The sequence below is a fragment of the Galleria mellonella genome, unplaced genomic scaffold, assembly GCF_026898425.1.
Source record: "Galleria mellonella isolate WM207_F2 unplaced genomic scaffold, CSIRO_AGI_GalMel_v1 utg1260, whole genome shotgun sequence".
Lineage (NCBI taxonomy): Eukaryota > Metazoa > Arthropoda > Insecta > Lepidoptera > Pyralidae > Galleria > Galleria mellonella.
The window spans coordinates 837,911-863,048 of record NW_026441985.1 but is presented as its reverse complement, the minus strand read 5'-3'; the positions used below and the strand labels follow the sequence as shown (position 1 = coordinate 863,048).

General features: G+C 34.0%; 1 protein-coding gene across 2 annotated transcripts in view; it reads left to right on the top strand.

Moving 5' to 3' along the window:
• The window catches only part of LOC113515673 (phosphatidylinositol 4-kinase beta), a 64,951-nt gene extending 40,211 nt beyond the window's left edge, over positions 1-24,740 (top strand). For both annotated transcript variants that reach the window (XM_026899933.3, XM_026899934.3), the window contains exons 3-10: positions 781-981; positions 5,443-5,709; positions 10,331-10,492; positions 16,234-16,467; positions 17,115-17,293; positions 17,914-18,025; positions 18,630-18,771; positions 20,136-24,740. In XM_026899933.3, coding sequence (XP_026755734.1) covers positions 781-981; positions 5,443-5,709; positions 10,331-10,492; positions 16,234-16,467; positions 17,115-17,293; positions 17,914-18,025; positions 18,630-18,771; positions 20,136-20,317 — 1,479 coding nt within the window. In that variant the 3' untranslated portion in view covers positions 20,318-24,740. The remainder of the gene's footprint in view (positions 1-780; positions 982-5,442; positions 5,710-10,330; positions 10,493-16,233; positions 16,468-17,114; positions 17,294-17,913; positions 18,026-18,629; positions 18,772-20,135) is intronic.
• The last annotated feature ends 398 nt before the right edge of the window (positions 24,741-25,138 follow it).

Here is a 25,138-nt window from a genome sequence, read left to right as displayed (position 1 = left end):
AATGAAAAGGCACTTAGCCCATCGTGCACTTGGAATTTAGTACGATAGTTTCCAGGGGGTGACCACGTGAAGGTCGATCTGACAGAATATATATTGCTAGCAATAGGACTAGTAGTCCGCATTACTAACAATTCTAACCACCCCAATAATTTCTCTTAGCAGTGTGGAGACAGAAACATGCATACAATACTATATTCATAATAGACTAAACCAATGCTACTAAATTTCAATTTTCTAGGTTAAAAGGAAGTAAATTTTTCGTTATTTATGTTCAGTTAGTGTGTAAATTAGTATAAGAATGCAAGTTTACATGGCCAAATCAGTTTTAGCGCATAGTTAGACTCATTATTTTTTACAGCATTGTTAGACGGAACTGCTCTTATCTTATGGAAGGGTCTAATGTGATAAAGGATAGGCAAAGGTCTGTCGATATGGTATAAGTACATTTTTTTTTTGAGTTTTAAGCAAATGTTACTAGGATTTCTTTGTCTTATTTATTTAGTCTGCTATTAATAGATTTGTAACTGAGAGTAAACTGTCAACTACAATTTATCGAAATCAGTCCAGAATTGACGAAGATATAGCGTTACGTTCAATTACAAAAATAAAGGCGGACTGATAACCTCTTTCTTTTATTTTCTGTTTATTTTTTTATGCATATTATATCAATGCATGGGCATTGATATAGAAATTACGAGTATGAAATTAAATTCGATATTGAATACACTCTCACAGAAATTTCCAAATGATTCCCACTCTAATCAAATGATATGATTGCAGTTCCTGTCTGCGCTGACGAATATCGGCCGGCGTCTCGCCAGCGTGGCCGATAAGGAGCGGCGGAACGGCCGGCTCCGCGCTGAACTGGCGACATTGGATCTGAACCTGCCGGCGCGGGTGTGGCTACCGCTGCACCAGCGGCCTCACTACGTGCTCAGGATACCGCCACACGCGGCGGCCGTCCTCAACAGCAAGGACAAGGTAAGGATATCCGCCTCAGAATCTAGACTTGCTCGTATTTTCCTCTGCATAGACTTTTGATCTCACGTTTAAAAGTTCAGAATGTGATTTATCTGTTGTCAAAGATTTTTAACTGAGTAAGTTGTCATCTTCTTAATTTGTTTGTTTGTTTGTCTGGTTAGAATACTGTATAATATTTATTCAGATATCTAAAAAAAATTTAACTTTGTGTTTTATGTATACACGTGAGCAGTATTTATGATTTTATATATATATATATATATATATATATATATATATATATATATATATATATATATATATATATAATATCATACATTATTACATCTCCATATTCTGAAATGATAGGATTTTCGTCGTGCCTCCAATCAAACTGTTTATAATTACTCCTCTCCATCCAAAGGTTGCATGCAAGAGATCGCTTTTAGCAGTAGGACCACTCATTATTTTTTTTCTATGATTTCTTGTAATTGGGTGTATCTATAATAATAAGTTTACTTTTGTAATCTTTGGAAGAAAAAATAAAGAGTATCTACATATGTATCTATCTGTGTGTGTTATAAATTCAGTTCATTGGTTATATGTAACTAGTTGTAACCCTGAAATTTAACTGTGTGAATTAAATTGAATCTCCTTTTCATACTCTGTTAAAAATAAAAATATTACAATCTGTCTTGGAGACAAATTATCGCCCATTTTTGTGGTAATTTCCGGCAATTCCTTCTTGGTGTAATGTTCCACAAAGTACTATAAATTCTATATATCAGTACAGATTATAATAAACTCAATATTTATTTATTACATAATTTTTTTTATCATAATAAAAACTTTTAACATTTTAGTGAAGACAACCGTAATAATCTCCATAATACAGGATTTAAAGCCTTATAAAAAATTTCCAACGTTTGGTATGTGATTCTCGGCTCGAGCGGTCTTTGTGATATAGAATGCATGGAATTTGAAATGTCATAACTACCCCCGTCACGATTATCAGCTGCGTGTTTAATATACATGGGGGGTTTCTTTAAATACCTATAAATTGCGTTCCTCGTTAAGCTGGCATCAAATATTTATTTCATTTGTACTAGTAAAAATATCTATAATATATTAAATACATATAACTCGAGTTGTGACTGTTATAACGAATGTCTTAACAATTCATTAATGTTCTATTGTTGGATACGGCTCTTTTCCAAAAAATAGGAGACCGTAAGGTTTAATATAGAGTTTTTCTCTTTTAGGTGCTGGTGTGTAGTGCTTTGTTTTTTCGCTTTTTACGACATCCTTGGAATGAAAAACACGATGATTATATTCTTTCTCCGTTATCATACAGACAATTAGCATATCCCAAAAAATAATTCGTTGTATTCATCTCAGAATATTACATTGTAACGCTAAAACAGCAACCCGTTCTTTTTTCCGTTTCAGTAATTAGTTATAAGTATTGTGATACTTTAGTAATAATAGAAAGAAAACGGTGCAAAGTGACTGTCTATTGCTTTTACTGTTGAAATGTGTTCTTCTGTTTAAAAATAACAGTTTCTGAGAAATATACTAAAACAGTTAGTAGGAAGTACCGAAGCATGTTCGTAGAGAAATGTTTGATAATAAGGATTTCTTGTTAAATAGCTACATTCGTGGAACAGCAGTGTATCTACAATTAGATTTCAAACAATGTCTCAAATGCGACAAAATAAATATGAAACCGTCACGGGACTAAACTGTATTAATTGCAAAGGGAAATATCAAAGTCGATCCAGAATCACCGAAGATATCGCATAACATAAAAATTTGGAAAAAATATAAAGCCCTTTATTTTGATGTTGTTTGTTTCATTATTTTTTAAACCGCTATAATATTATTTTGAAAGTACGTAGTGTTTAGATGTTTGTTACTCACTAGCACAAAAAATGGATTTGCATGAAGGATGTTTATGTTTAGGTACAAAACAGAATTGTTTGTTACGGTATTCACCATTATCTCTGCCATTATCTGTCTGTTGCTGAACATAGGTCTCCTCCAAAGTCTGCCATAAGAAACGATCCTGATCTACTTGCATCCACTTACACCCTGCAATGCATTTGAGGTCGTTACTCCAACCGATGGGGGAGAACGGTTCTTGTTACGGTATTACTTTCCAGTAAATGTTCGTAAAAACTTGAACCTTTTGCAAAACAATATTTTAACTATTTGTACTAAAATAATGGATCGCCTTCTTTAAATCGACAATTTATTGAAAAAAGACAAAATATTGTAATTAAAATAAACAGTTTAAAATTGAGTTCCACAAAGAAAAATCGGCTTCAATTGTGGCAAAACCGATTATTTTGTTTTAAACTACTAATCCGATTTTATTATAATTTCTATGGGGCCAATCCGTAAATAAATCCTTTTAAATAAAAAAAAAAATCCAAATCGGTTTACAACTAACGGTGTTATGAGGTAACAAACGTAAAAATTTATAACTATATTAAGAATTTCCTTTTTTGAAATCGGTTGAAAAAGCCTTATTACACATTTTGTGTTTTTATTACATATTTTATGTTTTTATGAATAAGGGAAAAAGTCTTTGTTACTATTATCGTTTCTTGCCATTGAAATTCATGTCATATATCTAACAGCTAATATTAAAACGATTTATTGCCACGTTAAGACTCATAATGGTCCTAAAATATGTTTATTTAGACGTTCGTGGACTTAAATCACAATTTATTATCGTATAAAACAATTCCTGTTTATTTACACGTATTCTGGATTTCGGAGTATTTTTTTTTTTGTATTGTGATTGAAGAAACTGGCGGTACACAATATGTACGATTAATATCGTACGGCACGGTATTGTACGATTTTACCTACACGATATAGCGGGAATACAAAATGTATAAAATGGAGATGCTTTTAATTTTGCGCGTCAATATTGTGAACGTGTATGGAATTTTAAGTGTTTTGTGGGTTGTATATATTTTGCACGTAGCAATAAATCGTTATGGCGTACTATGGTAAATTTAAAAGTGTCTTTATTATCCGTCAATCACGTTTATTTTTTATGCCACAAAGCTGGTAAACAAACAGAGCCCGTCTGATGGTAACAGTCACTGTAGCAACTTGCAACTTTAGGGATGTTACTTGTGCGCTGCCGACCCTATTTCATGATACATAAGTGATAATTGGTAGTAAAAGTACACAATAAGTCCTCTATAAATAATTTCATAGGTATACATGTTAATACAGTAATACAATAGATAGTTTGTCTATACTTATAATAAATCTGTAGAGGGGTCAATTCTGTACATGAAATATATTTCAAAAATAACTATCAGGGGGTGATTAGTGATCGATACTAATGGCAAAAATGCAATCAATCAAATTTTTGTCTATCTGTCTGTATGTTCGTTATAGAAACAAAAACTACTCGACGGATTTTAACGAAACTTGGTACAATTATTCTTCATATTCTTGGGCAGGTTAATAGTATACTTTTCATCACGCTACGATCAATAGGAACAGAGCAGTGAAGGGAAATGTTAAAAATGACCATCCGTGCGACGCCGGGACGGGTCGCTAGTAGATAATAAATAGTAATATCATTAAACGATAAAATATAGACTAATAAAGATGAATTCGAAACTCGCACCAAGTTGTAACAATCTAAGCAACGACAGAACTATCTAAAGAATTTATATTCGAGACCAAGTATTCTAGATTTCTAAATAGATTTGAACTTGAAACAAATCCATATATCGTGGCAAATTCGACCTTTAGCTCAATGTACAAATAGTAATATAATAGATTGCAATGCACAATCGTTTCTGTTTCAACCGTATTCAATTAACAAAGTGGATAGAATAGCGAAGTGGGCCATACGGATATCATTAATGGGTTACAAATTAAGTGATTTAGTTATACGATAGCACGATACGATCGTTGACTATTCGAAACTAAATTAAGAAAACTACAAGCACCAAGTCAAGGTTTTTTATAAATGTATGAAAATATATAATTAAAATTACGATATTGTATGTTCGTGTTTATTATTTCAGATTATTGTGGTACATGCAACCTGTTAATTAAAAAATAAAACAATTTAAATTATTTAAGAAAATCATCTCCGTCGTAGTACGTACCTAATCTATATATATATAATAATTCCACTAGTATCTGATTAAAACTAATACATTTCACAGAATCACAATATATATATATATATATATATATATATATATATATATATATATATATATATATATATATATATATATATATATATATAAATATAAATGCCACTTTTCGTTGTAATTTTATAACTCAAGAACGGGCTCACCTATCCAAACCAAATGTTTAGACTTTGTTCGGACTATTTAGTAGATAGTTTATGTGAAGTTTGCACACAACAAGTAGCGAGTTAAGAACTAGTTTAACATAATTTAATGTCATTTTAACCAATGATCTGTTGTTCCGCAGGCACCATACATAATGTACGTGGAGGTGCTAGAGACAGATGGGCATGAGCCGCTGCCCCCTCGTCTCTTACCGCCCGCACCGCCCGCTCCACACTCGCCGCCAATACGGCACACGAAAAGCGAAGAGAACCTGGTGCCGGAATGGCCAGTTTGGTCGTTATACTCTGCTCTGGACGACGTAGACGCCGGCGACTGCTGGAGCCACGATGATGAGGAACTGAGCACGCAATATCCTCATAGAGCACCTGCACCGGACAGTTTGTCGCAGGTCAGTATGCCGCTAGTATTGCAGTCAGTTAGTCTGTGGTGGTGGTGGTGGTGGGGGGGGGGGGAGGTTTGTTAGTAGTGCAGACTACCAGTCCCATTGCTAGTAATATGCACTGTCAGGTCGGCCTCCACGTGGTCCCCCTGGAGACCATCGTCCTGAATCCCAAGTTATACATCGCGATGGGCTAACTGACCTGCCTTTTCATTCTCACCTATCACACCTCACTGGTGCCCCGCCGGTGTATATAGGTTTGTGAGTTTTTTTTTTATATAAAAAGGGGATAAAAATATACATTTACTGTATTAATCTCTATATAAGTGATTTAATATTTGATATTGAATGCATTTTATTGGTTTGTTATATGTACTTATATAGGCAACGGCATTGAGTTAACGATTAGTGAAGTGATGTTTGTTAGTCGACCTCCTAAATATTTACACGCGAGTTTTGCATGCGAATATCGTAAAGAGGTACTTATTACTAGAAATTCATATTTACGCACTTTCCAATTTCTAAACATGATAGGATAGAATAGAAATAATCATTATCCATAAGCACTTTTCCGAATGTTCATATAGAAGTTTGGCAACCTTTGTATTTATTGTTTGTCAGTTTTCAATATTTTTGTATGATAATGATTATATTAAAAATGATTTTATAGCGATCTAAAGTGTTAATTTTAAAGCAAGTTCCTCAAATAAATAAATTTTGTAACTATTACTAATATTGATTTCGCAGTTTCCAAATACTATTTTACCACCAAAATTTCAGTGATAGTTTATAGATTTTTAATCTTATTGTATATTAAACTTTTTTTTTCTCGAACATTTTAAATAATTCTTTAGTGATATTGAATCTTTATTTGTTTTTGAAAATTGATGGATGACGTTCTAAAGAGTTCTTAAATATATCTAGGTGTAAAATGTTTACACTTTTTTCTATTACATAGGTGTAAGAGAAAAAAAACAACACGTAACTCTCAACAATTCACGAATAGATAAAATGATATGGCTCACAGGTCTGTTTGTTTGATTCTATTTCTCAAGGTCTCGGGGACATAAAACTGGGTACGTGTAGCGTGGAAAATACAGAGTGAGCAAAAAGTTCATTTTTACGACCGTAGGCATACTGGAAGTCTGCGAAGTAGGTTGCGAGCGTACTAGTGTAGTATGTAGCTCAAGGGGGAGTTTATCTTGCTTTAAACACTGGATATAGGCTACGTATCAACTTTTATATGCCAAGTTTGATGAGCTAAATATTCAAAAGTATGGAGATAAATTCTATTGTTCTCACAATAGTCTCCTGAACGAGTTGTTTGTATCTTGTAATACTGTTGAAAGTGGGTCGTTAATTTGTAATTGTCTGATAAAGAAAGTAGATTACTTAATAAAGTATTTAATTATTATACTTCTATTTCCATATATTTACACTACTCTCACTGAGTTTTTATTAAGTAAATTTAAGTAAGATACCTAATGTTATGTGCCATAAAAATAGTTAATATTTTCTCGCAGTACATAGACATATAGTCTTTAAAGTTTCCTCCAAAAGATTTCATTTGTAAACTTATTATAAGTACAAACGATTACAAGATTACACTGAAGTATATGATTCGATAATCTTCAATAAATAGAAATGAAGTGTAAAAGTCGGTGTTTTAAAATAAATATTAATAGAATGAATTAACTGACAGTTTATAGACGTTGCAAGAGCGGCGACAATGGCGTAATGTTACTAATCCAATGATAAAATATTTATTTCACTTACATCATAGAAAACTGTTTTGATTTATTAAATTGTAAATAGTCGCCACAGATATGGTTTACTCGTATTAATATACGTGTGCATTTGTCAAGTTTTGGTCTAAAATTGGTTATATTAAAATTGATTTCAGCTTTTCCATAGTTTTCAAATGAATTTAAAAAGGGGTTTGCTATCAATAAATAGTTTTTGTAAACGTAAAGCAAGTAGTAGGTGGCACGTTTTGTTTTTAGTCACATGTGTAGTATATGTATATCTATTTGCGATATCTATCTCTGTCTGTGATGGTTATGTAATGTCGTCTGATATATAATTATATTCTCTCAATTTTAATATAATTTTATAATGTAATAACTAGATTAACTACCTTGGTCGAGAAAGCTTGATTTTCCTTATATATGTCTCGGACATAGTCAGGCTTGCACTCGCATCACAGCCGCATATGTTTAAGGGTCCCGGATGGTTCCGAAACTAGTCGAGTTTTCTCGACCAAATAACACATAAGTTGAACCGGTAGTAATTACATAATATAGTGTGCACTTACGAAACTTTTAACAATAATATTTTAATATTATTGTTAAAAGATATAAATTATAATGTAATAGTATAAGGAGTAGGTATCACGACGTTCGCAGCCAGCGTCTGCGCTTCACGCAGTTTGATCGTTCACGTATCACGTTGTGACGCACGTGTCTATGCGATCGGCCAACCGGCTTCGGGCGCGAACAAATGCCGAGGACAAGCCATTGTGTTCTCGATATCGACTCGAAGTCAACTCGACTCGGTTTGAGGATATAGTTTAAAATATGGTCTCACTACTGATTATTACGTTACTACCTGTTTCCCGAGACTTTTCTCGCTTACATTATTATATGAAGTATCCAAAGTGTTAAGTTGGGATGTGCCCGTGTACTAAATTTTATTCAAACCCGTTAAGCCGTTTAAGCGTAATTAAGTAATAAACATGCAAATATACAAATATCTTTATACACTTTTATCTTTATGATATTAGTAGGTTTAATATTGTATACTAGCTTTTACCTGTGCCTTCGTCCGCATTACTGTTTTAAAAAGTAGCCAGTATCTTTCTTCATACGATATAGTACATGTATACAAAATTTTATAGTAATTGGTTTAATCTTTAAAGCGCTATGAAGTAACAAACAAACAACCTTACTTTCACATAGCTAGCAATATTGGAATCATTAACAATTTTTTTAAGGAGTTTTCGACCTTTAATATTAAACTTTCCCCTAAAAGTTGTAAAACAACAACGAATTTTACATCTTTGTTATTATAGAAATGTTATTGAGATTGGAAAATTATGTTCCAATAATTTTCGTGTGATTGCAAACTTTCGAAGTGGACATAATTTCAAGCCGCACCTGTCATTATCTTATTATCCTTATGTTCAGTAAATATTATAAATGTGAACAATTTCCTATTACACATCGTAATGCAAGTTATAAAATGCACTATGACGTATATACAAGTATGTGGTAAACAATGTTCAATAACTATTAATAAGAATCGGAAATGTACATAAACTTTATTATTATTTGTATAGCCATTTACCATACTTTGTGTTTTCTTTACTATTATATAAAATTTGTATTGCTGTCAATGCAACTGTTGTTTGGTACTATAAATGAAAATTAACATTCATTATATCATACTTTAACTGTCCATTGCTGGACATAAGCGTTTCCCTTGGGTAGTTTTGCCAATGTTGCCATGTTGTTGATGTTTTAATAGGGACGCTATACTACTCATCCCTCACCCTCGTTAGTCGCCTCCTACGACATCAACTGGAAAGAAAGGGGTGGCCTATTCTATGCCGGGACTACACGGCCGCTCATGATTAAGGGTCACGAATTGGTTCCGCAACTAGTTGAGCTTTCTCCATCTAATTACACGTAAAAGTGAAACCGGTAGTTATTAAAACATAATGTGTGCTTAGGAAACTTTAAAACAATGAAAACAATGTATTTGTACTTAATAATATTATAAATGTGAAAGTCTGTTTGTTACCTCTCGTTTTAATAGCCCTACAACTAGTTATAAAATTTTTCATTGACATGAAAGGACATAGACTTTTTTATTTCGGTCAATCAATATGTATGTCGCTGTCACGCGAACGGTGTCGCAGGCGCTTCTAGTTTAAAATAAAGTAACAGCGCCACAAATGGGCAAACGGATGGTTGTTATATAATTACAGTTCCATCACTATTACACCACTGAAATATAGGCCGTCGATATTCGGAAGTTATTGGCTTTAACAATGGTCATTTGATGAATTAGGTCAGCCCTTACTTATCAAAGAATTCGACGCGACGTATGACCGCGGCTAGTTATTAGTATTAATGGTTTCGTTATTGATTGGTGAAATGTAATTTTTTTTTTAATTATCTACATATACCTTATATATTTAATGATCATCATCATTCTGTCGCTATCCTATACCATTTGGGAACGGCGTAATGTAATTTTCCATTCATCTCATTTTATCAGTCATTTCATATTTGTTTCAATGTGATTGTGGAAAGCTCCGGATAATCTATAAGCTGATGATCCCTATTTCTAATGATCTTTCTTTCCCGTGAGTGTCGTAAGAGGCGAATAATAGAATTTAATTGTCGAGGTATGGGCCAGCAGTGTTCCTTTTAAATCATCACCAAAGCCTAACTACGATTGTCAACCCGTCTGGCGCGGCAACTACTGGCAACCCTCCCCCCCTACCCCTATTGGGGAGGCTTATGTTCAGCAGTGGACAGTTAACGGCTGATATAGTCTGATAAATCCTGAAGATATTGTCTACCTTTAAAAAAAGACATTAAATACAATTATACATTTGCAACAGGTATCAGCTGTATCGGCGCTGTCGACGTCGTCGTGCGGATCTCGTGAGTCGGTTGCGGTCGGAGCTGGGGAGGTGAGAAGGAGGCTCGCGGACGCTACGGCAGCACCACCGCCTAACGCGTTCAAGCACGACCCAGCTGATCCATCGGCCACGGCGCTGAAGGTACGGACGGATGTATAAATTTCCTCCCATCATTCTACACCATATTGATACATATTATACTAGCGACCCGCCCTGGTTTCGCGCGGATACACATTACATCACGTCTCATTAGAAAACTTTAAAATTATGAGTGTTTCTCTACAATATTATGCATATTTTACATATATAAACCATCACATTATCTATAAAAAACCGCTACAAAATCAGTTGAGTAGTTTTAAAGATTTAAGCATATAAAGGGACGGACAGACAGCGACAGCGACTTTGTTTTATATGTATTTATATATGTAGTGATGTCTAATTTGTACAATAAAAATTTTACAATACAATTTTCTATAAATTAATATTCGCTTCGACTATGTGAATAAATGGTGACATGGTCTATATTCGGATTAGAAGCAAATGTCCCACAGTTGGGCATAGCTTATTACCATAAGAGATTTCTGTATATTACTTCTTTAGAGTGTCAACAGTTTCCACCCTCTTTAACCGACTTTAATAAAGAAGTAGGTTCATAATTCGGTTTTATTTTCCTATGCTTCTTACTTAACTCGGTTGTTTATGAATCAATTTGGAAAATTTTATCAAAATCGGTTCAGTAGTGTTTAAATAAAAATAACTGGTTTTGCCATGATTGAAGTTGATGTTTTTTTGTAAACAAAATTTTAAATTAAAAAAAATACCAAGTATTAAGGTTTTATTACCCTTGTAACGGAATGTTTTATTACATTCCGTTTATTTTTAATAGATTCGAGTGACAATTAGTGCCACTTGATATTTACTGAATTAGTTAAGTAATTAGTAAATTACTTATCGATCAATTACGTATCGTGTTGTAGTTATTTACTCAGTGTATCACCACTTCATTTTATCCTTAAGATGTCGTAATAGATGACTATCTGAACAAGGCACTTGAGTGCCAGAGAAGGGAAATTCTACTGATATTAAAAAGGTCAAAGTGTTTAAAGATGTTTGTTTTTTTGTTTAATCATTTTTATAACACTGAATAGATTTGTATGAAATTTGATACACGGGTAGATTTTATTTAAATTTAACGTATAAGGTATTTTATCAGCTAATTCTCGCTAGTAAAACTTGCGGAATGAAGGTAGTTTTAAATGGCACATTATTATCCTCTTATGAAAAGGCATACTTGTCAAACAGAAGCACATTAATGACATGTTATTTGTTAAGATAAACTATGTCTAACTATTTACCCACAGCAATTTTCACGAATTTTCTCCGCATAATTACTTTTCTGTTTTGCCAAAGGTTGACTGGGCAGGAATGTTGCATAGCATTACGCCTGTTTTTTGTTTCAAATATTTTTTGTAATGTTTAGAACAAAACGCAGTTTCAGAGATGTTTTCTCCTACAAATGCTCAGGTTATAAAATGACAGGGATGTCGAGGTTTTACCAAGAGACTACAGCATAGGGTTCTCTAAAAGAAGGGCAAAGAGGTTTCTTTTGGTTCGGCAACGCGCGCGTAATGCCCCTGGTATTGCAGGCGTTTATGGACTACGGTAACCGCTTACTATCAGGTGGGCCGTATGCTTGTTTGACACATCAGTAGAATTAAAAAGAAATGTGGGCAATACAGAATAAATAAATAAAATTGTAATTTCGAGTAGACAGCAATCTACAAAGGGCACCTGTCCACAAGAATGTTGTGACGTTAGTCGGGGGATTTGGTAGCGTTCCATATCTACATATAAACACTTCATTCATGTTCCTATATGTACTACCATTATTTATAAATATTTATCTATGCATGTATATTTATATTGCTCCATTGACCTACCTCCATTCTATTTCGGTATCAAAGGTGCTTTTATAATCAACTCCGCCGTGCACTCTTATTTTGTATATGCATGTATATATAATGAAGTTTCTCTGATTCACCTATCGAAGATAATTGTTCTGTGCGTAGTCCAAACAACTGCCACATCAAGCACATTCGATAAAAGATGTGACCCATGACTCTCATTACTATATAAACAGATTCTAGGAAGCACGGTCACATTTGTAACTCTCCAAATACTTCGTGACCCCTAGAATGACTAAAAAATTATGTATTTTCAGAATCGTATATGTTACAAGGATGACGTTTGTATTCACACAAATGTTTACTGAATGCGTTCCTTTTTCAAATTGTTACACTTGAGTCACATGCATAGACATGAGGGGGACCCCTCCTTCTCCTCCTCTCCTTCTCCTTTGTGTGTCAGTTTGAGAATGTGATATGAAATTATTATAGTACGATATATAGAAATGTAATATTTTTAATATAAAGTCTTTTTCATGGTGATCTAATAATTGTTGTATTAGCCGTTATTTGTCCACTGCTGAACATAGCCTCCCCCATGAAGGGGGTTTTACCTGTAGTTGCCGCGTTTGGCAGGCAGGTTGGTACCGTAGTTTGGCTTTTGATGATGCTTTAAGAGAGACGCAGCTGCCCATATCTCCACCAAAAGCTCCCTTAATCGCCTCTTACGACACCCGCGGAAAAGGAAAGGGTGGCCTATTCTATGCCGTTATTAATTCCCGGAAATAACCATGTAAATGTAGGTTCGCGCTGGCGTGACCACGAGTAACAGCTAAATTGTTATCAAATAATGTCTTATTGAGTAAGTACTTATTGAAATACCGAAATATGAAATGAGTCGGTGTGATGATAATATCTAGGCGTTAGTACAATTAGAATTGTAACACGTATATCTAGGTTACCTTTCACTTTTCAGTTGTTAGAGTAACTATATGTTAAACATACCAATTTGTCTAATTACGTACTTGCGAGCTTGTGAGCTTGAACGTTTGAGTCGTTTGTTAGCGCTAGAAGTGTATTAATGTATTTAACAATCAAATGTTAGCATTACATATTGGGTTCGACTCTGAGGTTTTCTAAACTTGTCTATTAAAGTTTTAATTTGATAATTTCGCAAAAATTTCTTCTTGATTGAATTCTTACTTAAAATCTATTGGAAATATAGTTCATATTAGTACAAAGAATAAAGATTTCGCTGTGGTATCAAATATAAATTTTAAAGATAGGTTTAGAGAGTTGCACCTCAGAATTGGCCCCATCGTGTACAAAACTCTCATATTACTTTGTTCGCCTGACACAAGATACAATTATCCTGTTTTAATCTAGGATTTGTTCCATCCATGTTTACCAAATTTAATTCAAACCCGTCTAGCCTTATAAGTATGATTGTGTAAGAAATATCCAAACATCTTATCAACTATTTAAACAATATTATATTAGCAAAGATAAAAACATATTAAATAGGTATTTAGTAAGAGTGCGATAACATCTACTTATTTTTTTACGAATAAAGACAAAATTATCATAATTAAAAGTGGTTCTTAATTAGCAAAAATGGCGCGTAACATACAAAAAATATAGTTGAATTATTTTATCTCATAGTTTAAGGAACTATTTTATCTGTAAAAATAAAATTTGTCAAGTAGGATTTATATCTGACATAAGTATCCAATAATAATAATCTGCGCAGTCGTCGGACGTTTTGTTTGCGTCTTCCGCCCAACCCTTTAAATTTAACGAGAGTATCTGATTATCACTGAAGAGAAATGTCATCCGTGGTTTTTATTATTTATTTCTTTAAATAACTTTATTAACCAAAGCTGGCATCCAAAAAACTCGGTGTGCTTAATAGAGCGAAGCATTACTTCACGCCGGATCAGCGATTAATGCTCTACAAATCGCAAATTCGGCCCCACATGGAGTATTGCTGTTACTTATGGACGGGAGCACCTAAATACCAGCTCGAACCCTTCGACATGGTACAACGACGACGTACGAGAATTGTCGATGATCCCAGGCTTACAAGCGGTATCGAACCCTTAAGTCTTAGGAGAGATTTTGCCTCACTCTGCGTATTCTAGCGCTTGTACAACGGATTGTGCTCAGAGAAATTGTTCAGTATGATGCCCATAGCCAATTTCTACCATCGTATGGCTCGCCATCGACAGAGAGTTCATCCTCATATCCTATAGCCTAAATGGTCGCGTACAGCGCGGTTTCAGAGATGTTTTCTCCCACGAACACTCAGGTTATGGTATGAGCTCCTTGCCGAGATTTTCCTAAGAGATTACAGCATGGGGTTCTTCAAAAGGGGAGTAAAGAGGTTTCTTCAAGGTCGGCAACGCGCGCGTAATACCTCTAGTATTGCAGGTGTTCATAGGTTACGGTAACCATCTACTATCATCATCTACATCTATATCACCATTACTATCAGATGGACCGTGTGCTTGTTTGCCATTTCAGTGGTATAAAAACAAAAACATAAATAAAATATGGCACAAAAGGCGTACTTAATGCTCCTAGCATTCTCTACCAATTAACCTTTGGGATGAACAGTGAATCACGAATGCGGTCCTTCATTATTGGGATATGTAATAATAGTACTAATGGTTTAGTAATTAGGATAGGAAATAACGGGTCCTACGCATGAGAAGCCGCAGGAATCGACTAGTGTGATATATTTGGACTTTGATATGCGCAATGAATATTATATTACATCCGGAATACAATAGTAGTATAGCTTCAGTATATTTATGGTTACTTTGATAAGTTAAGATAAAATATAATTACCGTACAAACACACATGGAAAATAGATCTTATTTACTACATTTTAGTATATAGTTTTAAATGATTTTATTTTATAATTTTTTTTTATGCAACTTAGAATGGCAAACAAACTGACGGCCCACCTTATGGAAAGTGGTAACCGTCGCCTATAGACATGAGCAGTATCATGGATATAACAGAGTACTGTTTCGCCCATGATGACCCCATGCGTTGCCATTCCTGAGGACTCAGGTGTTATTCCTCTGTACCCTGTAACTGCCTTATCCCACCCTTTAAAGCGAAATACAGTCATGCAAACACAACTGCCTCAACTCAAGCAAACGACTTTTGTACAAAGTTTCCCTCTGGTAAAAATTATAATAGTTTAGTGTCATATACTACTATTACTTTAATGGCCAATTATGCGATTAATGTGTTTCAAAAAGAACATTAGAATATACGTAGTAATGTTCTAAAAAATCCGATCTCTGATTTCATTTCTCAGTTAGGGTAATTAGTGAAGTATACTTTTTAAATTAGTTTAGTGGTATGGTGTTCCTTAAATACAGACTAAACATTTGCAGTATGAGGACGCATTAATCGGTAATAAGTAATACTTAATCGTATTACTTATTATTGTTAGTATCAGGTTTTATTAGTAACTTTGTCTCTGATCTACGTGTGTACATTCCATATATAAAATTTTGTGATGATTAGTCGATACGTTAAATTAAACAAATAAACAAGCTCACTTTCATATTTATAAATAAAAGTGTGGTTAATTATATCAGATATTAACTGTTCACTGCTGAATATAAGCCTTGGGGGGTTTTGCCAGTAGTTGTCACGCTTGGCAGGCGGATTAGCAATGGCAGTTAGGTTTTACAAATGTTTTAAGAGGGACGCTGTTGCCCATCCCTCTTTTAATAGCCTCTTATGACACCCATGGTAAAGAAGGGGATGATCTATTCTATGCCGGGACCACACGGCCACGCTAATTATATTGGTATAAAATTGCCATTGATACATTCCAAAGAGGTGCCCAAGGAAGTGACAATTTAATATTAAAGCCCTTGCCATGGTAAGAAGTTCAAAATCTTCCTTCCAAAACCGCTTCATAATAAACTAATTTGTCATTACAATTTCAGGAATCGTGGGAGAGTAAATTAGCTCGCATGCGATCCTCTTCACCTTATGGTTCGCTTGCTGGCTGGCGTCTCCTCGGCTGCATCGTAAAGGTGGGGGACGACCTTCGGCAAGAGATGCTCGCGGCACAACTCCTCAGGAGGCTGCAGGCCGTGTGGGCACTGGAGCGGGTGCCGTTGAAGCTGCACCCGTACGAGATACTTTGCTTAGATAAGGAGTGTGGACTTATACAGCCGGTAAGTGGAGCAAAAAATTACTTAAGAAGTCTTTTTTTTATATAAACATGGGGGAAAACGAGCATGTGGCTCACCTAATGGTAAGTGACTACCGCCACCCATGATCACCCATAATTGCCTTTTAAAAAAGGAATATTTTTTTTTCTCGAAGATTATGATGTCGTATCATTTCGGAAATACTGCTTGCTGGAAGTTGATTCCAAAGAGTGTTTGTGCGTGGAAGAAAGTGCTTGGATTATTTATTTATATTACTTTACTACTATCACTAAGTATTTACTATTTATATAAATAAATAGTGGATACAAATGACAAGTTAGCTTTTTTATCTTCCTCAGTGAAAAAGTAAATATAATTTTTTCCCCCAAACTGATTTGGATTCACTTATAATCATTTTTATTTAAAAACACGATTTAATATTGTTCATGGAGCCCTGACTTCTAAAATAGGTCTCTGTCCATCAGTTTCTTTTTCACGACGTATAATTTGAACTTTCCTTGGTGAAATTTGTTATTGGCACATCCATAATCTTGGGGAAGGATGTAAATATAGTCTGCTTTTTAAAATCGTCACAAGTTTTACTATTTTTACACGACAGAAGCGCTTAAAAGTGAGCAAATAATCCTGTACTAATAATTAAATTTTGGCAGGTGTTAAACTCAGTATCGCTCCACCAAATCAAGAAACAGTCAGGCAAGTCGCTCCGCGCTTGGTTGGAGCTGGAGCACGGTCCGCCCAATAGCGAGGGTTTCCTTCGAGCTCAAAACAACTTCGTGGAGTCGGCGGCCGCGTACGCTCTCACCAGCTACCTACTGCAGTTGAAAGACAGGTGGGTCTTGGCGTAGCATTTCCAACAAACAACTATCACACAGAATATTTTCTCATTACTTAATTGTGGAAAAAGGATCGGTACGGATTTTTATCATGATGAAGTGCTTTTATTTTACATGATGACAGTATGAAATAAAGTTTCTTACGCGATTTCGTTTGCGTTATTAGAATGTTTGCTGATCGGTATAAAAAGTAACCTTATGTTTATTTACATCCCATATAGTATATTTCCAAATTTAATAGGGATTGGTTAAGTCGTTAAGGTGTGTATTGTATTTTATAAGGTAACAGACCCACTCAGTTTTATAATATTAGTAAGGATTATTTAAACTCTTGTAATTTGTTCCAATGCCCATATTAAATTGTTTTTGATTATTTATAAACGCGATTGGTTTTGAAACTTCTCCCTCAGGTGTATTTTTGTACTTCTTTCTTTCTTTCGAAACAATTTGTGACTTTTTTGTGCTGCATGGAATGGTATACAATCTGATGGAAAGTGGTAACCATTGCCTAAATGTCAAACCTTGATGTCACTATCTCGTGTATTGCAATATCATGTTATTTGTATACCATGATTTAGACGGGACTGCATTGTTCATTATAATATTTTGTTTCCAGGCACAATGGGAATATTTTATTGGACAGTGCAGGCCATATAATACACATTGACTTTGGATTTATATTCTCAATATCGCCTAAGAATCTTGGCTTCGAGAGTTCGCCATTCAAGGTAAATAAAATTTTATAATTCCACTCTTGTTTACATTTCGATAAGATTTTGTTTATTATTCTACTTTCTACTATAAGTACGAGATACATATATCTATATTTGTTATCCAATTTTAAATGATTGAATTTAATTTTAGAAAACAAACATATTCCATAAATTAAAAAGTATATTTTAAAAAGCTTTGTCACATTGGCAATTTACATGGGTTAAGCTGCGGGTAAGAGTTAGTCTATTTAATTGAATTCTAACAGTGATTGACTAAAAAACAATGCGCAGTAAAATATGAGAATTTGCACAGAAATTTCATATATTACGTGATTGCATAACTGAAAATGGAGATTATTATTAAAATTTCATGAAATTCCCACGAAATGGGAAAAGAATGAGGTCACAGAAAGCGACTGGTAATGGCTATGAATACTTACTATTGGTATATGAAACTTTGGAATCAATATCCACAATCAATTATGCAGTAGAGACTTTAAAATCTAGTCTTATGATCGATTTTTACATGCACATTAAAAATCTAGAGTTTTTACTGCATGCTATAATTTTAGAATACTATTTAAAACAAAACAAGTTCTCCATTAAAATGCCTTTACAGCTAACGCAAGAATTTGTGGAGGTGATGGACGGCGAACAGTCAGACATGTTCCAATACTTCAAGATTTTAATACTGCGCGGACTCATAGCGGCGAGGAAACACTGCGACCAGATCATACATATCGTCGAACTGATGCGAATGGGTGAGATACACAATTACATAATAAATATTTTAATATTACCTATTTGAAATATACTATTATTTCAATAAATCGCCATGTGGTCCCTATAGAATAGGCCACCCATTCCTTTCCCGTGGGTGTCGTAAATGGCGACTAAGGGAGGGCGAGGGATGGGCAGCAGCGTCTTTCTTAAAATGTCTTCAAAGTTTAATTGCGGTTACCAATCCGCCTGCCAAACGTGGCAACTACTAGCAAAACCCCTATAGGCTTATGTTTAGCAGTGGACAGTTAAAGGTTAAGAGGTTGTGGGTTCCGGGCGGTAATCACTTACCATTAGATAAGTTGCATGCTCGTTTGCCTCCTATGTCGTTCAAACAATTGGTTCAGAATTCTTCTTCCTACCCTTAATCCCAGCACTATCTGGGGTCGGTCTTTTGTACAGCGGCGTCAGGATGCTCTGGCTTGGGTTATTATAGGAGCTAGGTTTTATGCTTTCTTCTCTTTCTCGATATTGGACCATCAAGTGGTGGAAGGACCTTCTTTAAAAAAAATATGGTTCAGAATGGACGTAACAAAAAAACCTTCCCAGTAAAAATAACCATCATTTTAAAATTACTTAACCCCTCAATTATTCCCGTTTATGCATCATACGCTGTACCGAACAAAATTGTGGTACCATACGCTAATGCAACAGCGTCTGTTCCATAACTCGAATTTGCAGCGTCGTTTTCATTATATTTATGTAGGTCATTAATTCATGTAGGTAATAAACCTATTTGGGGGGAAAGGGATTGTTAGTAATGAGATTTAACAACCTCATTGCTAGCAATACACCCTACCAGGTCGACCTCCATACGGTTCCCACTGGAAACCATAGTGCTTAACTCTTGTTCAATTGATCGCTATATACAACTGACCTGTCATCATCCTAACCTATCATCTATCACTGGTGCCCCGCCAGCGTATACCGATAGCGTAAGCGGGGTTACCGAATGGTAACCATCGCAGGTACGCATCTTCACCCGAATCTAATCTGTAATCGAAATTGCTAATTTTAATAATCGGTGATGTAGTGGGTGTAGCGAGTATTTCTTTTTTATACAACTTAGAATGGCAAACAAGGTGACGGCCCACCTGATGGAAAATGGTAACCGTCGCCTATAGACATGAGCAGTACCATGGACATAACAGAGTATACTGTTTCGCCCATGATACCCCCCATGCGTTGCCATTCCTGAGGACTCAGATGTTATTCCTCTGTACACTGTAAATTCACGCCATATCCCACCCTTCAAACCGAAACACAGCCATGCAAACACATGCTTTACGGTAGAAACACGAATGGGCTCGCTCCACGGGTTAAAAGTGGTTTCGTTATAATGCAGGCGGTCAGCTGTCGTGCCTGCGAAGCAGCAGCGCGGTGCCGTCGCTGCGCGCGCGGTTCCACCCGGGCCGCACCGAGCCGCAGCTGCAGGCGCTCGTCGACCGCCTCGTCCGGGACGCGCTGCACTCGCTCTCCACGCGCCTCTACGACAACTACCAGTACTACACCAACGGTATACTATGAATCTACCGTACGCACACCATTTATTTGTCACTGAGCGTCTAAAATGGTCAAGGAACTAAAAAAAAAATCAACCGTCTGATAAATGACCATTTTAGACCCCCAAGAATGTTTTGATGTCGAAGTTAAATTATAAAGTCGGCGGTTTATCATCATTAGTTCTTTTATGGAAAATATGGAATCGAACATTTGAACTGAGGAAAAAATGGACAATATTTTTTTCTAATATTAATTATATATTTAATTTGATAAAATGAAAAGGAAATTTTAATTCAATATTGATTGTCGAGTAGAGTTTTTTCAATATATTCTTTTAAATGTTCTGATGGTGTGACAAATTCTATCAATCGACTTCTGTGGACACTTTGATGACAGATGATGACATGTTCCAATCATGTCTCTCTTAGCGTTCTTATAATTTGGGTTCGATATGGAAAACATTCATGATGAAATCACAAGTAGACACTAGTCATCATACCAAACATTCTATGTTTTTAAAATTTAAAATTATATTATTTAATTCAAAATACTCTTGATTTAAAAAAAATCTCTAAAAATAATTTTTGACACTTATAAAATAAGTTGTCACAATCAATATAGAATATTCAAATGAGATTATATAATCGATTTGTAAATAAAAATTGGCATATATAATATAAACAAAATTTTCTGCAAATTCAAGACTACCATCGACTTTTCAACATGAATACAATGTGAGGTTTTGTTGAAATTGTCTACAGTGGATTTCAATCAATATTTTGAACTAGGATATACAATATAGAATTCATTTTATATGCATATATAAATAAAATTTATTTGTGAATCAAAATTATATTTATCTTCCAATGCTTGTTAAAATTTTGATTCGAATAACTCTTAGTAAATATAATTATTTAGCTAGGTTTTTACTCGAAACTGTTATTCGAATTGGTGTCAGATTTTAATGTCATAAATTCACAATTAGCTCGAGATCCGTGTCTCTTCATAGCAGATCTTCATGATGAACAATTATTTAATTGCGTTTTGTTGAAATCATATTGTGTATTGTTTGTTTAAAATGCGCGCATTATCGGTGTACTATACAGGTCGTAGTTTCAGACAGTTTAAATCCCTTCTTCGTGAAAACGTTTTATAAACTTTATTTTAGCTATTGATATGTTTTGTCTTTTTCTCTTGTGTTAAATTCTCAATTTAAAAGTGACAAAACGTTAAAATAGTTGAAATAAGTTTGAAGTCTTTGGTTTTTATGAATGAAGGGGTTAAGATTTAGTGCCATAACTCCACTGTCACTAGCTATTGTAATCGTCAGGTTTATTTTGTTGCTCAATCATAACATTGTAATACATTCGACCCGTCCATTGTAGTTACTCTATAGAGCCCCGTAGCGCTTTGTAAAAATCACTGATAATTTTCATGTATAAAATTTTACTGTGCGCGTAGGAATGTTAAATTTTCGAAAAAATGAAAAAATGAAATCTGTAAATAGTAAAATGATTATGATAATTTTCGCAAAGAGAAGACTGATTGTTCAGGCGTGAAAAGTGGTTTAGGTTTAGATTTCATAACCGAAAGTAAATTTAAGTTTTATTATGTAAATTGAATCGAGTTGGAATAGACATCGGATTAGTAGTTCTCGTGACGTACAAAGAATTTTAAAAAATTTCTACTTGTGTCATAAAATTTTTCTACACAGTATTTAAATATGCGTATGTACGCAACAAATAAATAATAATAATAAGGAAAAACAACACATATTTCCCAAAATAACTTGTGATCGTTAGCCAAATTTTAAACAAAAATAAAATGTCAGATCGATTACTATAGTCAGATGTCTATTACTTAGCATTAGTATAAATGAAATTGAGAGGAAAATTAGTTTCCGACGTGTAACAAAAATGCCAAAGCATTGAAGACAAATACGGCATTACTTAGATTAATCATCGCAAGTAAATTGTTAAAATATCCAACGCTAGGTAAGCAAGGCCAGGGACACCAAGTAAACTAGGTGGATCTTATATGTAAAAAATCCACTAAGACAAAATACATTCACTTGTAGAAGTCCATATGATATAGGATTGACGCATGATTGACATTATAAGCTAATTTTGATAACATCATTTTAGTTATTATTTAAAGAGATTCAGTGTTCTAATATTCCAGTGAGTCAATTCCATACAATTTGGACTTTGGATCGAGATATCATTAATAGAAATGTAATTTGTTTATGAGGGCGTTTTTATAATTTGTAATAGCGTGGGCAGCTGTGTATGATGTATTGTCATGTTAGATAGAAAACTATCTGCGGCTGTATGAAAGTTTTTTAATTTTTCGATAAATTGGACATAACGGTATAATGTCGTTGGAAAATTAAGTGACTTCATACAATTATAAAATCACGTGACGTGTCGTGTTAAAGCAAATAATAAAAGCGTCCTATAGAGACAGAATATAATTCTTTTTTAAATAAATTTATCAATGTTGTATGGTATTGTTTGATGTTGTGAATTGAAGGCGGTACAGTTTGTTAGGTTGCGTTTGGATAGATTGTTTTATCATTAAATATAATGGAACCAATTCGTTCTGGATAAAATGTATAAGATCGTCTGTAATGTAATATTAAAGTGATCCGGTTTTGATAGTCCTATATATTCGCTTAGTGTTAAATGCGAGTGAGACGATTGTTGCCAAATAGCGATAACACTTTCTGTAGGACAGAAGCTTCTATTTTTCGATCTTTTCACCAATATTCCGAAACTTGCTCTTTTGCAAATAATTTGTATAGGAATAAGAAATAGACAGACACTTATAAAGCATTCTGTTATGTAAAAAGCTTAATTTGATATGTTATGTGATTCTATTGAGAACGGTATATCATGATAGCGTTTTTCTTTATAATGAGAGTAATACGGTGTTGCCGACGTCATCTGTAATTCGTTGTTATTTGAAGTTTTAGTAATAAAATTGCTTAATTAATTATAATAAAATAACGTATAGTACATTGCATCAGCCACAAATATAAAATTATATTGTTTTATAAATACAATGTTCTGGGTATTTTATTTATGATAAATTATGCACATTTATTTAGGGGTATAATTGAATGGTGAATTCTGATTTGTATTTGAAAGATTGAGATAATTCATCTTATATTTTTAATTTGCATAAAGTGTCGAAGTGTTTACACGTAATAAAGACGTCGAGTATACTTATTAAGTATATAGAATAATTTCTCATTAATATAACAATATATTTCGTTTTGCTAGTGAATATTTAGAGAGTTTAGAATTCGTGAGAATATGAAATCGCTAGTTTGCTCATAAGTTTCAACCTTATCTGATATATATCAAGTGTGTGTAAATTATTGTGAGTTGTTATTGCATTATGATTATTATGTAGATAGGACATAATACTGAAGTACCTAAGTACCTTTACATATTTTATATATGGAAGTAATTTATAGTGGCATTATGTATGTTTACTAGTTTAATGGGTATATTACACGAATACATATAAAGGATCGTTTTATATTTACGAGTCCAAATTGGTTAATTATTAGACAAGTGATTTCACTGTTTTGTTTCTAAATTACTGCAGACATTTGGTCACCTTCCTGAGGATGGTCCTCACACAATACAAATATTTGTATTTATGTATATTGTTGAAGTTTAATACTGACTGTTGACACTGAGGTTTTTTAGAACAATGTATTATTTTCAAGTTTGTTCTGTGTCAGATTTTTGTAAAACGTGTCTTGTATCTTTTCACTAAACTTATTATTTTATATCTCAAATACATATATGTCTTATTACTGCATCCTGCTACTTACAACATACGTACAGTGAACGTTCTATATTAGCACCCTCTCTATAAGCAACATACTTTATATTTTATTTTTTCTACTCAGCTTAGTAAAAGAAATAAGTAAAAATATTTTCCAGACGGTAAGTACTTTTATAGTCCTTTTTTTCCTATAACTACAATACAACTTTTCCCAATAAGATTTTTTCTATTAAACTTCCTTCAAATGAGTTGCTTATATAGAGCGTTCACAGTATTTGTTTAAATTGATAGGTATATTTACTATGTATTTACAAAAAGTATTTAAATAACATCTGTTTAATTCCCACATTTTTTTTATATATTAAAAGTGCAACAAGAGTTTGGTAAATTGGTTTAGATATGATCCTATATACTGCATAGTGTAATATACCCCTAAACTAAGTAAATCTGTAAATAAAACTTATTACATATTCGCTTATGATAATGTTTCCGGATATAATATATGTACTTATATTATTAAATCCGATGTCCAATATTTTAAAAACATTTTCCTCAGAAAAAAATATTTATCAACATGTACAGATAATTGTAAGTAGGTACTCTAATGTTTATCTTAATTTTTTAAATATACATATATCAGGATTTTTTTGTCTGTCTTTCATTCAAATCCTTACTTGGTTTGGATAGTAATGAATTTATTTAAAGGTACTCTAATATTTATTATTATTCGCCGTGATTCTGGCATAGAATGGACCTTCTTTTCCCATGGGTGTTTTTTTTTTTTGTTGGGTGAAATTGGTATAGTAACCCCGCCTGCGCTAACGGGATACGCTAGCGGAGCACCATTGAAGGGTGATAGATGAGAATGAAAACAGGCCAGTTAGCCCATCATGATGAATTCATCAGGAATTTACCATGATAGTTTTCAGGGAGAACCGCGAGAAGGTCGACCTGGTTGGGTATATTGCTAACAATGGGATTCTTAGTCTCCATTACTAACAATCTATCCCCTCCTTCCCATAGGTGTCGTAAAAGGGGGCTGAG